Source organism: Sceloporus occidentalis, unplaced genomic scaffold (genome assembly GCF_023333645.1).
Source record: "Sceloporus occidentalis isolate IW3139 unplaced genomic scaffold, rSceOcc1.0.p SCAF_259, whole genome shotgun sequence".
NCBI lineage: Eukaryota > Metazoa > Chordata > Lepidosauria > Squamata > Phrynosomatidae > Sceloporus > Sceloporus occidentalis.
The window spans coordinates 834675-848862 of record NW_028317239.1 but is presented as its reverse complement, the minus strand read 5'-3'; the positions used below and the strand labels follow the sequence as shown (position 1 = coordinate 848862).

General features: G+C 45.5%; 1 protein-coding gene across 2 annotated transcripts; it reads right to left on the bottom strand.

The window, feature by feature from the left end:
* Positions 1 to 1786: 1786 nt before the first annotated feature.
* On the bottom strand, positions 1787 to 13761 carry LOC149275900 (serine/threonine-protein phosphatase 2A 55 kDa regulatory subunit B alpha isoform-like). 2 transcript variants are annotated; one of them, XM_089504170.1, is made up of 10 exons: positions 13722 to 13761; positions 12150 to 12224; positions 6238 to 6329; positions 5538 to 5700; positions 5186 to 5298; positions 4637 to 4814; positions 3705 to 3869; positions 3366 to 3535; positions 2849 to 2940; positions 1787 to 2066 (listed from the first exon to the last, which is right to left on the bottom strand). In XM_089504170.1, the coding sequence occupies exons 1-10, from the start codon at positions 13759 to 13761 to the stop codon at positions 1787 to 1789; spliced, it is 1368 nt and encodes a 455-aa protein (XP_089360296.1). The 2 variants fall into 2 exon arrangements, with proteins under 2 accessions (XP_089360296.1, XP_089360297.1); XM_089504171.1 differs by having other exon boundaries at positions 13725 to 13761.
* Positions 13762 to 14188: the final 427 nt, after the last annotated feature.

The window sequence follows — 14188 nt, the reverse complement described above, 5'->3', positions numbered from 1 at the left end:
CCCGGTGCCGCGTGTTCTCCAGGTAAGCGACGCTCCCGGCCACCCACGTGATGTAAAAGAAAACGTGATTCATCAGGCCGGCCGCCTTCTTCCATCGCTCCGTGGTCCAGTTCTTATGCTCATTGTAGGCAGTTTGGGCAGTGGACAGGGGTCAGCATGGGCACCCTGACTGGTCTGCGTCTTCCCAGCCCCATACACAACAAACCGCGATGCTCTGTGCGTTCTGATGCCTTTCTATCAGAACCAGCAGTAACTTTTTCAGCAATTGGAGCTACAGTGGCCCATCTGTTGGATTTGACCATACAGGCCAGCCACACACACCAATGAGCCTTGGCCACCCTGGACCCTGTCGCTGGTTCACCACTTTCCCTTCCTTGGACCACTCTCTCCAATGAGTGTACAACTTTGATGACGGGTTGCAGCTCTGAAAGGGACCATTTACTGTTGCATGCAGTCACTAACCTTTAGGAGAAGCTGCAGCACACACCAGCCTTCCGGCCCCTGGCTGGCGAGGAGTATACAGCGTGTGCACTTTGCCAAGAAGGAGTTATGGTCGGCTGAGGAAAGAGACGCATCTCATAGCGGAGATTCTGCAGAACCCCACCACGGCTTCGCAAGGGGGAGAAACGATCACCGCTACCATATGCATTACAGCCCATAAAATAGCTGGAGTTTTACGGGGGCCACACAATACAGTCATGTTTCAACCCCATTGTACCGCACCACAGAATACGATGGCACTATATAAATCAAGAATAAGCCTATTGAGTATGGCTGTGCTTTACCGTATTAGACACGGCACAGACGCAGCAAGTAAGCCTGTGTAGGTTAAAGCTTTGACAATGTTAAAATAGGTTTTATATAAAAACATGTACTTGTACACCGTGTAGCCGTGCCTAGAGCAAAATGTACTAAAAACAGTATTTTCAGGGGGGAAAAAAAACACGAAACATATTCCTCCATTTGTATTTTATTCAGTAGTTTTTTTTTATCCTTACTTTTTTGGCTTTTTATTTATATTTATTTTTTTTTAAGTCTTTTTTTATCCCCCTCCCCTTTCAGTGCCAGACAAGGCAAGAAGTGATTACAGTCAGGTCGTCATTAAAACGTGATCAGGACTTCCAGGAATAAGCTTATCCCACCAACCCTGCCTAGGTGAACCTATCTCCCTGTGTGCTTCGAACAGCCGTCAGATCTTCACCAGCGCAGGGTAGGGTATTATGGAATCTATAGGAAACAGAGTAAGGGGGGGGGGGGGGATGGACAAAAACCAATACAAGCCATACAGGAAGCGGAGTGAATAAAGAACAAACAAAAAAATGGAGTTTTGCAATTGAGGAGAAGAGAAATGTTATGAGGTTAGACATATTAAACCCATTAGTACTGTAGGATCCCACCGCTTTTAATGAAAGAACAAAAAAAAAAAAAAAAAATCCTATAGGGAGAAGGCTGGTACTGCAGCTGACATCGCAAAATAATAAAAAAAGGATCTACACGCCAGACGAGATGGTTAAAAAGAACACAAAAAAAATAAAAATACAGTAAACCCAACCGTTCCCCCTAGCGGGGTGAGAAAACGGTAGGAGCAGGCATTCAACCTGCGCAGCTATAAAAAAAATAATATTTGATGGCACCTTAAACACTGGAAAAAAGTCAGACTGGGAGGGACTGGCAAAAGTTCCCGCGCTGCAGTAAGTTTTCTTCCGTTTGGAACAGGGTAAGAGAATTCTAGGCTCGACATTTAGAACTAGGTGGACCAGGGAGCATCCTGCAGGAAAGGCCAGGGCTAATTGACTCGATCCTGGAATATATACAGGTTATTGGTGGTTGCAACGGCAATGATGTTCTCCTTGGGATGCCAGGCCGTGTGCAGGATCTTCTTGTTGAAGTCCAGACTGTCCACCGTGATCTCATCCTTCTTCCGCTTGCCGCTGGCGCACACCTTTCGAGGTTTCAGCACCATGCGCGGCTTGCTGTTCTCCCGCGAAGCTTCCAGGGTGATATCGCGTTTGGTGTTGCGGTCGAACATCCGGAAGAAGTTGTTGTATGAGCCGGTCATGACAACACTATGGAACAAAGAACATGAAGTCACTAAAAACCACGCGTGACTGAAACAAATCAACTACAACGTCCTGTAGCACATGATGGTTTTTTTTTTTTTTCCCCCCCATGACTTGGAAGTAATTAAAAAGGACACCACGATTGGCGCGAGGATTTTAAAGGTTTGTAAGAGCAACTCTATTGGTTCGCCGGCAGGGGCCTCCCATCTGCCATCAACCAATAGAGTCACTCGTACAGACCTTTAACTCCTGACGGCGAAACTCGGCCTGTGGAGGTTCCAGGAGTTAAAGGTCCGTGCAAACGACTATTGGTCCCCCCTAATAAAAGGCAGCTGCCCTTAATTGGTTGATGTCAGAGGAGCTTCCTGCTGGTGACCAATAGAGTCGCTCACACCGACCTTTAAATCCTTGCGCAATCCTACGGATTCACACTCCTGTTAACCCCAGCAATGCTGCATAGACAAGGTAGACTAGATGGGGAACGGACCAGGAAGATTAGTTAGGAGATAACAACGAAGACGAACACGAAGATTTTTCGCGTTGTGCGTCTTTGTCTACATTTCGCTGTTGCCGCCATGTTCATTTCTTCGGTAATCGGTCCGAACAACAAAAAACACACCCATCGTGTTCGTTTTCACGTGCATTCGTATTTGGACTAACAAGTTGTATATATTATATATATATATATATATATATATATATATATATATATATATATAGCAACACACTAGATTTGATAAATATCAGCATTGTGCAGAACTTTTGAAACACAAGCATAAGGTACTTACTTGTCAGGCCCATTCCAACAGCACTCAAACTTGTCAAAGATGCAGTCGTTTTCATATAAGGAGCATAGCTTACTCCTGAGGTATTCATGAACCTGGAGAGAAAGGACACTATGAACATCCACGCTACATACAGCACCAAGTATTACTGGGTATAGAAACGATATACAAAAAGATCTGACCGCAGATAAGGCCCGCTCGCCCCATCTAGCCTGCCCACTTTTCCTGATTTAGACACGCAAATTAACCAGTTCTTGGTCTTGTCTTAGCATAAGAGTAACTTTGTGCCTATCCAAGAGTTTGGTTAGCCATCTACCAAACTCTCGGGAAAGTAACTTTATTACATCTAATCCTCTGACCCTCTAGTTTTAGATTAGGACCTCTTGTAACATTTCTCATCCTTTGAAATAAACCTCACTCCTGTACTTTGTTAAACCCCTTTATATAAACATTTCACAACACTCTCTCTTCTCTCCTCCAAGATAAGCGTCCATTACATAGACAGAGGCTGCCTATCTACCTGATAAGTTTCCACAGGCCTGCTTTCCATGTTCAAGTCCCAGATCTTGACTGACAGGTAGTCCCTGGTCATCATGTATCGGCCGTTGTGGCTGAACTTCACATCCGATATGGAGGAGATGATCTCTGAGAAGAATGACCTGTTGCTGGGGTCTTCGGGCTCCTCAAACACTATGGAAAAAACAGACCCCCAAAGTTTATGAGAAAAGTGCTGCTTGCATGAGGAAAAGGTTTAAGATTTCAAATGAATACGCAAATAGGTTTGTCTTAATCCAAGCAAGTGCTACTGATTGATCTTCTGGGCACGGGTGGTAAGAGGAACTTTGTCTAGACTGCTTACATTTGGAGTGGCGATCGCAGAGCGCAGACTCTCGCATGTCACACAGGCGGATGGTGCCTTTGCTGCTGCTGTATACGAAAGTATTGCAGTGATGCGGGTGGAACTCGGCCGCGGTGATCACCTCTGTCAGCTCCTCCATATTAGCAGGTTTTATATCTACGATGTCTGGAGGAAGGGGAGTGAAGGAAACGAATGCGGAAAACTACATATAAAAAAAAAAAAAAAGGACAGGAGAAACCAAGGGGCTGTTCTGAGGATGGCGAGCTGCAAAGAATCAAACAGATTTGATACAGCCGAACTCACACAAGGCATGCAATGAACATACGACAAAATATTCAATATATTAAACCGGATACAACAGGGGCTATGCAAGCGCACACAGAGTAGCAGACTTCAGGCTTGTAATATGTACTGCTTCATATCCCGAGCTAGGCCATGCTGCATTACAGGAGCAGTTTGCCCTATCGGAGGTTAGGGGTTCCTGGTGCGTCGCTCCTCCAAAAGCCATGTGGAGAAGTCACAGATCTCCCATGTAACCGGCCCAGGGGTCTGATTAGACTTCACTGATTTCAATCAAAGACCCTTCCTGCCACCGAAGAGGAGGAGGGCAGCTTCTGTGTCAGGTAACTGCTTTATTTTTGTTTTTTTTCCACTATGGAAAAATGGATACTCAATACTCACAGGAGTACCTTAACATGTATTCTCCTAGAAAGCAGCGCCAATGACATTATACTGTCCTTTTAATAATGATGATAATGTCCAAAAACTCGATATAGAACAAAAAAAACCCCAAAGTTTTAATTATATACACACACACATACATACAAATACACATAAACACATACATATATATATATATGTTATCTTTCACTGCTGATGAAAAGGTGCCAGCAGCAGACATTTTTTAAGATGTTCAGTGAAGAAAAGGATACTAAAGCTCCTGTCTGTTATCTCCAGATGCCACAGGTTGACCCGCAGGTCGTCTGCTGACAGGTAGGTCTCATAGTCACTGTTCACAGAGATGGAATTAATGTGATACGTGTGAGCATTAGCAAATATCCTACGAGGACTCGCTTCGACCATTAGGTCCATGGGGCGGAAAACGGGCACCTAAAAAATACAAAAAAAAAAAAAAACACACAGATGGCTTTACAACTCAAAAATAGTTACGTGAATAAATTCCTGAATGATTGTTCGGGGACTTTCCAAAACCCATCACAGCCAAAAGATACCTTTTAGACAGACGAAGGGCCACTGAACTATGCAGTGCTTGGCAGATGTTGTGATCCTGAACCCTCTACTGTTGATGTAAATAGTAAGGAGGCCTCACAGATTCATTAACCCTTTAAGAACCCTGGGTTGTCCTTAAACCCATTAAAAACAATGCATTTTCAGCCCGTACATGTACATGCTTTGTCGTGAAGGGGTTAAAATATCCACACTCAGGAGGAGAGGGTGAAGGCGATTTCTGGTGTACTCACCCTGAGCGTGGTAACAGTGGTTGGATCCCGATACCTCCCATTCTCCTCCTTCAGGTTGTACCCTTCTGGTCTCTTGTCTCGTTCACTGATTTTCCACAGTTTAATTGTTTTATCTGCGGAACAATAGACAAGTTAGCGTCTTATTTTTAAACTGTAACACCACTAAAATGGGTTTATTTATTTAGTTTACAGAAGCGGAAAATGTTGAGATTTCGGAAAGCTGATGGACACCCCTTTATGAAAATAACTCCACTGAGCAAAGGGCTGAGGTGCCTTTGATTCGACTGCCATCACATTCGTTTACAGATCACCTCATTCAATTGAAATATCTGACACCTTTAGCTATACTTACCATTAGTAGACAACAGGAACTGTGCTGCATTTTTCTGGGGTAACCACCGGATCTTGTTGATCTTCTCTTCAATTTCTAAGCTCTTCAAGTAATCAAACTCTGGCTCGTGACTCTGGAAAGTGCTATAAACGCTATACTCCCCCCTGTGATACGGACTCTTGCTCTGCAGGAAATATATGGAATAAAATGGTTAGATTTCAGATATTATTTCCAAGATGCTTGAACGACTGACACAGAAGCTGTTCTGCCACCAGATGGCGCCAGACTCTCTGCGATACAGACTATCCGTGCGGCAGTCACCGCGCTATAAAACTGTTATTATTCACTAAAGGGGAAATCTGTGGAGGATCTGAACATTGCAAACTGGACTTCATTACAAATAGCCAACACCAACACTCTTCTCCTTCAACAAAGGCAGAGCTGGTCGTGGATAACACAAAGTTAAACCAGTGCGGGCCCTCTAGACATCTCATATTTCGGATATGACATACAAATAAGGTGGGTTTGTCTTTTACTCTATAAAGGCCAGTTTGTGGTATATAAAAGTGTGATTTGTTAGAAGTGAACTATGCATCATGCAGGGCCAATTCAGGCTTTCCTCAGGATAACGCGACATGCGCTGGCCTGACATAAGTTATATCTAGCGATTTAAGAAAATATTCACATTTACACCCAAAAAGGAGGCATCACTCATGCTGACCTCTTGTTGGAAGATGACCACTCGTCCTCCTTTATCTCCTGTGGCTAGCAGCTCTCCAGAATGATTAAATTCTACAGTAGAGATTATATCAGCTGCAACCAAAGAAAGAAAGAAATATAAGTGATGCCGTCCAATGCAGACAAGATCCAAGATTTTAAACTGATCCACCCTATTAACTGCAGTCCACGACCCCAACATATTTTATGGATATTTAATTCATTGGCAATGTCTTATTGATTAAAAGGGACAGTTTGGTCCAAGAATAATCGAAAGAATGCATATTAATGGACGGAGATGTGTTAAGCAAGAGCATATGGGGGGGCTGCAGAAACCCCTTCATGCATTTGAAAGGGGCGCTCCAGCCATCATTTGCACTTTAACGGCTACACCGAGGTTCATATCTAACAGCATCTCAGGTTAAATGGTCATACTGAGAGATACCAGACACCATGACCCCTTCATCTTAATACCGGTTCCAGTAGAGACGAATAAAGCACGGTTTGCGATTCCATGAAATCCTTAACTAAACCGCTAAATAAAAACATAACAAAAATCTACAATGCACCCTCATGGAAACATCTGAACTTAAGAGATCCAAAGGGTTTCCTGGAATGCCACAGGATAAAATTATACATATAATATAATATATATATATATATATATATATAAACCAACAATTGTACACAGATCTCAGCTCTGAAACCTTAAAAGCTATATAAAAACACAAAAAAAAAAAAAGACATAATGAGTTAAATCCAGGTAGTTATCATGTATTATTATTACTACTGACTACACACACACACACACACACGAGAAAAATAATCCCTTGTATCCCGCGTACATGCGCGTCAGGTTATAGTCCCATCTGAGTCACTCTTACAAAATACGCGATGAGTCGCTTGATGATTCCCAAGCAGAACTATTTGATTTCCACGGCCCCAGCCCACGGCCATCACCCGCGGGGAGCACAGGTACCAATTAGGTACGCGGCGAAAAGCCATTTATAGAGCTACTTAGCGATGCTCCCGAAACAGAGAAGAATGAGGAAGGAAACAGAATCCGATATGACCGGGTTATTTCAAGGAAGCATTTAAAAAGTGTTTGTGAAGGGCTTGATCCTTGATTACGAGTCCCTTTCTCTATACTTGATGTACAAAAACAAATCAGATGTTGTGGTGTTCAGGACCAGTAGGGCATTCTTTTAAAATGATAGAAATACATAAAACATTATTAAAGCCAACGTAAAAAAAACAAACCCAAACACAAAGATATACATTATTTTTTATGTATCATTTTTTTCTTAAATACACTGCTGATGGCAAGGAGTGCGATCAGCCAACAGGGGGAGCAGTCAGATCACAGCAGGCCTCTTCTCTCGTCCAGAGACCTCCGTCGCTGTCGGCATTCACACCTGCTGGAAGGGAATGCCCAATCGCATATTCATATCCTAGCGGTGCCAGCAATCTCAACAATGCGGGAGTCGGGGGAGAGTGCAGTGTCATGTCCTTGCCGCTGGGCATCACGGCACCTTCTCGTCTATGTACTCTATAGGGTACTAAAGTGACTTCACTGAGATGAAACTGAAACGTTCCTATAAAACACCCAGTTAAGTGAATAAATCGGGTAGCTGTGAATGAAAAAGCTGGAGATGTGTTCTATGGCGCAGAATCACTTCCAGCGCAGGCACAGCAACAACAGACAAGATAGTTAGACTGGGAAAACTGGTCTGGGAGTTCACTTTGGGTGGAGGTATTCAAGTTTGGGAAAAGAATAGTCACCGGGTTGGCCCGTAGTCTTGAACTAAATGAAAAAGCGACGCCCCGGTCCCTTTAATATCCAAGCCGGATGTCACACGGGACAGGTCCCCTCTATACCGGTCTATATAGAGAATGCGGAGACATTGCATGAGGCAGAAGCACACCACGCTCAGCCAGCTAAGCCACAAACTCGTCTGGGCCGGGGTCCCCAAGTCAGAATGGTTAAGCGATGCACTGCTTGTTATGGGACACCATAAGACGGAAGATAATAAATCACAGCCACAAGTATGAGAATAAAGGCAGATACGGCACAATAATGTATTCAGACAAATGGAAAATTTACACAAAAGGACACGGGCCAAATCAATTTACACATACACACACACACTATTTATCCAGGGTTCCCCACCCCACATTAAAAGCACCAGGTTTCACCTATGGATTAAAGTATCTGGAGTTTCTAAATTAAGAACATTTCCCTTTTAAATGTCCGCAGGGGCAGCAGCGTCTGAGCGGGGGGGGGGGGGGAGCTGGACACAGAACGTACAGCGGCCCGCAGGAAGGGATTACTGGTCCATTCGCTCAGCTACTGCCATGGAAAAAACAGAAGGGGCTCTGGAATATAAACCATTTCCATGGCGTGCCACAGAGGGCACACACTTCAATCTGTGCGATGCAGGGCACCGGGATCTCTGGGTAACACCAGCTAAATAAACACAAACGGCGGGACGTCCGATCTTAAGAAGGACCTAAGAGGGCATCTCACCTCCGATGACCCTGCAGCGCCAACACCTCGGTTCCTACTAGGGCTGCAACTAACGATTATTTTAATAATCGATTAGTTGGCCGATTATTTTTTCGATTAATCGATTAATCGGATAAAAAAAAAAACAATATGCACATTTTTTGTTTATTTAAAATTTAATGAACTCAATGTTAAAAAACAACTTAAAATTTACATTAACATTCTTATTTTGTTATGATGTAATAAAAAAACAATATTTTCAAAGTACAAAAACCCAAACACAATATTTATGAAACAAAATAACCCCAAACATTCTGAAAAGAGGTGGACTATTACTGTTCAAGAAACTTTGCCCCAGCCCTGGCACTTTGCACCCAGCACTTTGCACCCAGCACTTTGCACCCAGCACTTTGCACCCAGCACTTTGCACCCAGCACTTTGCACCCAGCACTTTGCACCCAGCACTTTGCACCCAGCCCTGGCACTTTGCACCCAGCACTTTGCACCCAGCCCTGGCACTTTGCACCCGGCACTTTGCACCCAGCCCTGGCACTTTGCACCCAGAACTTTGCACCCTGGCACTTTGCACCCAGCACTGTGCCGCTGCACCCAGTCTCCAACTCTGCCCTGCACCCAGCCCTGCCCCCACATTCTGCCCTGCCCCCACACTCACACCCTGCACCCACTCTGCCCTGCACCCAGTCTCCAACTCTGCCCTGCACCCCCACCCCCACTCTGCCCTGCACCCACACTCACACCCTGCCCTGCATCCCCACCCCCACTCTGCCCTGCACTCAGTCTCCTACACCGGCCTGCATCCCCCTGAAACCCCACCCCCACGAACCGCTCTGTGCGAACGGAGCCACTCGCAACTAAAAGAAGGCGGAGAGTGCAGCGGAAGCGGGGAACGCTCGCGGAGGTAAGTAAAAGGAGCCGAGTGCTCCAACAACGAATCGATCACTCGATTAATCGATAACGGAAATCGTTGACAACGATTTCCGTTATCGATTATTATCGATTTGTTGTTTCAGCCCTAGTTCCTACCCAAAGCAATATCGTTCCTCAACACTGAGAAATAAATACCTTGTTCCCTGCCCCCGGATCCATGAACTCCGCAGAGCTGCCCCCCCGCAGCGGTTCTTCTTTGTCAGGTCACCGCGCTCTCAGCACCTGCGTTCCTCTGACACGCTTTGTCCTCTATTTGCACAATTTCTGCCTATGCATCGAGCCCCCTGAGCAACACGCATGTAACCATAGCACGTGTGGCACTGCATACACAGCACATCAACAACCCCTGACCCGGTATACATCACAGCGGCGGCAAACCCCCCACCCCGAGCACAGCCCACCACCTCCGCATGGCAACCACTGGCCCTCCCCTCGCATAATCCTAAAAATAGAACTGGGGTTCCAATGTGCTTCTGCCGAGGCACTGTGCCATTCTCTGAACGTGGCGCCGGTATTAACCGTTTAGTGCTTTACACTAGGCTTCCTCCACTGCATATTGGAAGGGAGGCGAAGTTACAGGAAACAGAAGTAACCGGACAGGTGCGAGGTCACTTCCTTCCTCCAGAAGAAGGAGGGGAAAGAAAAGCAACGCGCACAATGAGTAACATTCTTGGAAATAATAGCTGGGAAGCTAGCAGCGGGCATATGAACGTGGATACATAGTCTGTGCATTTCTCACAAGAGAAGGAAGCGGACACACGGTTGGCTCCAAAGCCCACGCATTCATTGTGTGCATAACCTATGAGAAAGGCCGCAGCACGCCACCGGTTCTGTAACGGGCCCATGCTGCTATCTGGCACATATATCCCACCGGGGCATGCCTCGACCCATCTGAAGTGCCTGGGATTCATAAATATTTCACCATGTTGTTAATGTACCCTAGTTGCATAGCAAATGATCCTATCAGCACCAACATGCGCGGCTAAACACTTGCTGCCAACAATATATATATTTTTTCTTTTTAAGAGAGGCACTGCCAACTTCAACCCATAAAACGCACCTACAAGAAGAAAATACACCGGGGGTGGGGGGCGGGGGACTAGAAATGACTGAAGCCAGATCTATGTACCGCGCTCAACCATGCGCAACCAAAACATCGGACACGGTGAAAAGTTATAACAACAACTTGCAAACTGCGGCACAGACCCAAAACCACACATACTGTGCACCAACGGGCAGCTGACTACTGCCGACCAAGACTTGATTAAGGGGGATAAAACGCATGAAACAGTTTCAGCTTCATGGATACTGCGGTGACACTCGCGTCGTACTCCACTTGGCATGAACTCCAATGCATTTTAGCGCATGCTTTCTTCCATCCCTTTTTCCTCCTGCTGCCTACTGAACTAACCTCACATTAATGGGAGAAGCAGCATTTAAATCACATCATTCAACTTACATACATGAGGATTGATTGCTGCCATTAATTTCACTGGGAGAACAACAACCATCAAGGAAAAAGGAAAGAATATCTTAAAGCATGAAGTAAAAAAAAAAATAATAATAATTTGGATTTATAACATAAAAAAAAAAAAAAAAAAAAAAAAAAAGGGGAATTTCGGGACTAGACTCCGAGCGGATGCTCTGTGCCAACAGACCCCGATAGAATGTGTTGTTCGTATAATAGGAAGAGCAACACGGGGCCTCCTGTCTTTCCAACAGTGCCGTAAAGAATGACATGGACTCTGCTTACAATCTACTGACCGCAAGGAAGGTTAAGATAAAACATGCGCAGAATTTAGGAGCTCCACAGCCATCGTGTAAAATGAGAGGATAGCGGTTACTGCGGTGCGGCTCTTCCAAGAGTAAAAGAGTGAAAGTCTGTGTTAAAGATGCCTCGATCCCTGGATGAAAAATTCTTAGAAGGAATAATCCACCTAAAGCATCCCCGGATCAGCAATGCACATGCGCACCAGCGCAAGATACTCGCCACCAGTCGGCTTCAGGGCTGAGCTAATGGTTCCAGGGGTTCCAACAAGAACCCCCCTGCGCATGCTTCTAGCAGCCAATATGGTGTGAAGCGTGGAGAGCAGAGGAAGAGTCATGCAGCAGGTGTCGTGTACGATCTGCCACAGAACTGTCCCCTATAGGCTCCTGCACAAGAAACTTACATCTAGGTGACAGACAGGACTCTATCATCAACTTTCCAACAGATTATGGGTGGAAATCCTCATAAAAACATAAAGCAAATCCCTGAGCAGAAGCCAATGAGTAGGCAATGGGAGCGCCTCAAAATTAGGACTGGTCATTCTTTGTAGAACTCCCACAACGCTCAGCTAACCACTCGATGGACCTGTCCTTTCAGGACTGCAGAGTTATTGGCGGCTGCCCGTGTATGAACAAGAATAAAATGAAACTTGCACTCGGAGCTTTAGTAACAGCTGGAATCATCCATGACTTACCCTCCGATACATCGTCTTCCACAGCTCCTTTCACCTGAGAAAAACACCACTGGATATCATTGCCTCCGCCAGCTCCTGCAAGGGAAACAGCGGCATTTAGTAAGAAACATGGACAGCAACGAGCCAAGAAAGAAAATTCAACAGATACTAAAGAGCACAAAAACAGGAAAAAAAAAAACTCAGACGCAGGAAGCCTCAAAACAATTCTACAACTTGACAAAGACAGCAGCCTTTACAAAACTTCCGATGCAGACTCGTACCACGCGATCACCGGGGGGGGGGGCTGCACAGAGCTAACGCAAGTATAGAAACCGGACAATATCGCTGCTAAATGACATCAGCACCGAGCGAATCGCACCCAGAACACGAGAAAGCACATAAAACGAGGAGAACGGCATCAACAATTAGTGTCTATTCACTAAAAACAGAGAACCCCTCTTCACTATTCATTATGAAAGGCCAACATTGGTAGGTTTCTCCAGCAGAAGCTCACTAGAGTTGGTCCCTCATACCGTATGGTGAAGTCACTTAACATGGAAAGTAGCAACACAAACATCCAGACAACAAGGAGGAGCTTATTTACTAAACAAAGTAGCGGTGCGTTCACCTGACCAACTTGGAGACTACAAATCAACCAAGGCCACGTCTCCTGCAAGAAGGGCTTACACCTCCCTAAAGTCCATGGCTAAAACTGTAGGTCATCCCGTGCATATGGCTATACATTATGCAGGGCCAGCCCTTCAAGCCAACAGTGTAGACTTTGAAGCCTCCTCTGATGCTTAGATGCCACAACGACTTTCAGAGATCTATTCAAACAGATCCACCAATTGCTACTAAAATAAATTACTCGTGGAGGAACCCAGCGAGCTTAAACCTCACAGGAAAGGAAGACTACACAAGGAGAGTCAGTTTTGGTCTCTTCAGGAACCACAAAGAGCCAGAAAGCAATAGGAAACAAAGCCAAATAATTTGTTGAACTATACCAGGAGCCAAAACAAATATACACTAAAATAGGTAATCCATAGGTATCAATCAACATGCGCAACGGGAGCATTATGTTACTTATTAGATAGCCGATATCGGCCAGAAGATACAGCATCCATCGCTGCATTAAAAGTTCCCACCACAGGGTGGACATTTTCCTTTAAACGCGATCGACGTTAATCCGAGACATCTATTCCTACAGCACGTTCCGGAAGACTTCTTTAAATCCAGCTACCCAAATGGCACGAGATTAAAGCCCTCCGGCCCGCGACCCAAATCTCGGGCTCGGTTTAAACTTGCAAGTACGCCGCACCCAAAGCCAAGATCGCGAGCGAGACGCTCCCAGGCGTGCATCGAGAAACGCTCGCAGCTTTCACTTCCAGTCAGAGAGCCTTCTAGCAAAAGTATTCTTAAAAAAAAGTTTGATCTTTTAGCCCAAAATAATCAGAGAGTGAGGCTATAATAAAAAGGACAATAAGACTTGGAGGAGCTGAAAGAAGAGAGGAGAACCGCTGCTCTCCAACACGGAGGAGGAGAGATCCGCGCCAAAAGCATCCGAGCAGACGGCGTCCACGCATTAAACGAGGCTACCCAGGAAGACAGCTCGCGGAGAGAACTTCTGGAACATTGCTCTTGGGAATACAGCTGCAATTCGCAGAGATCCTGCACCGCCCGCCCGCCCGCGGAGAAAACAGTTCCTGGTTCCGTGGATACAGGAAGGAGCCGCGTCTCCAATCTCTAAACTCCTCACCCTTCAGGGGAGTCGGGAAGCGGCTCGCACGGCAGAGGCAAGAACCTGAACCGGGCCAAGTAACAACATGCCTAGAATGACAGCGTTTAGAGCCTAATAGCGCGCGGGCATGCAATAATAGCAGCAGCCAGCAGAACTGCACGTGTAACATACAGGGATCTAAGTGACCGTCACGGATTAGTGGAAATTTCCAGGTCGGATTATTCGCATTCAGCGTGTTTTTTTTTTTGGGGGGGGGGATCCCAGCGCCAACGTGTTATAATCTAATAGCCACCTATACCGTTTAATCTTTTAAATAGTTGGG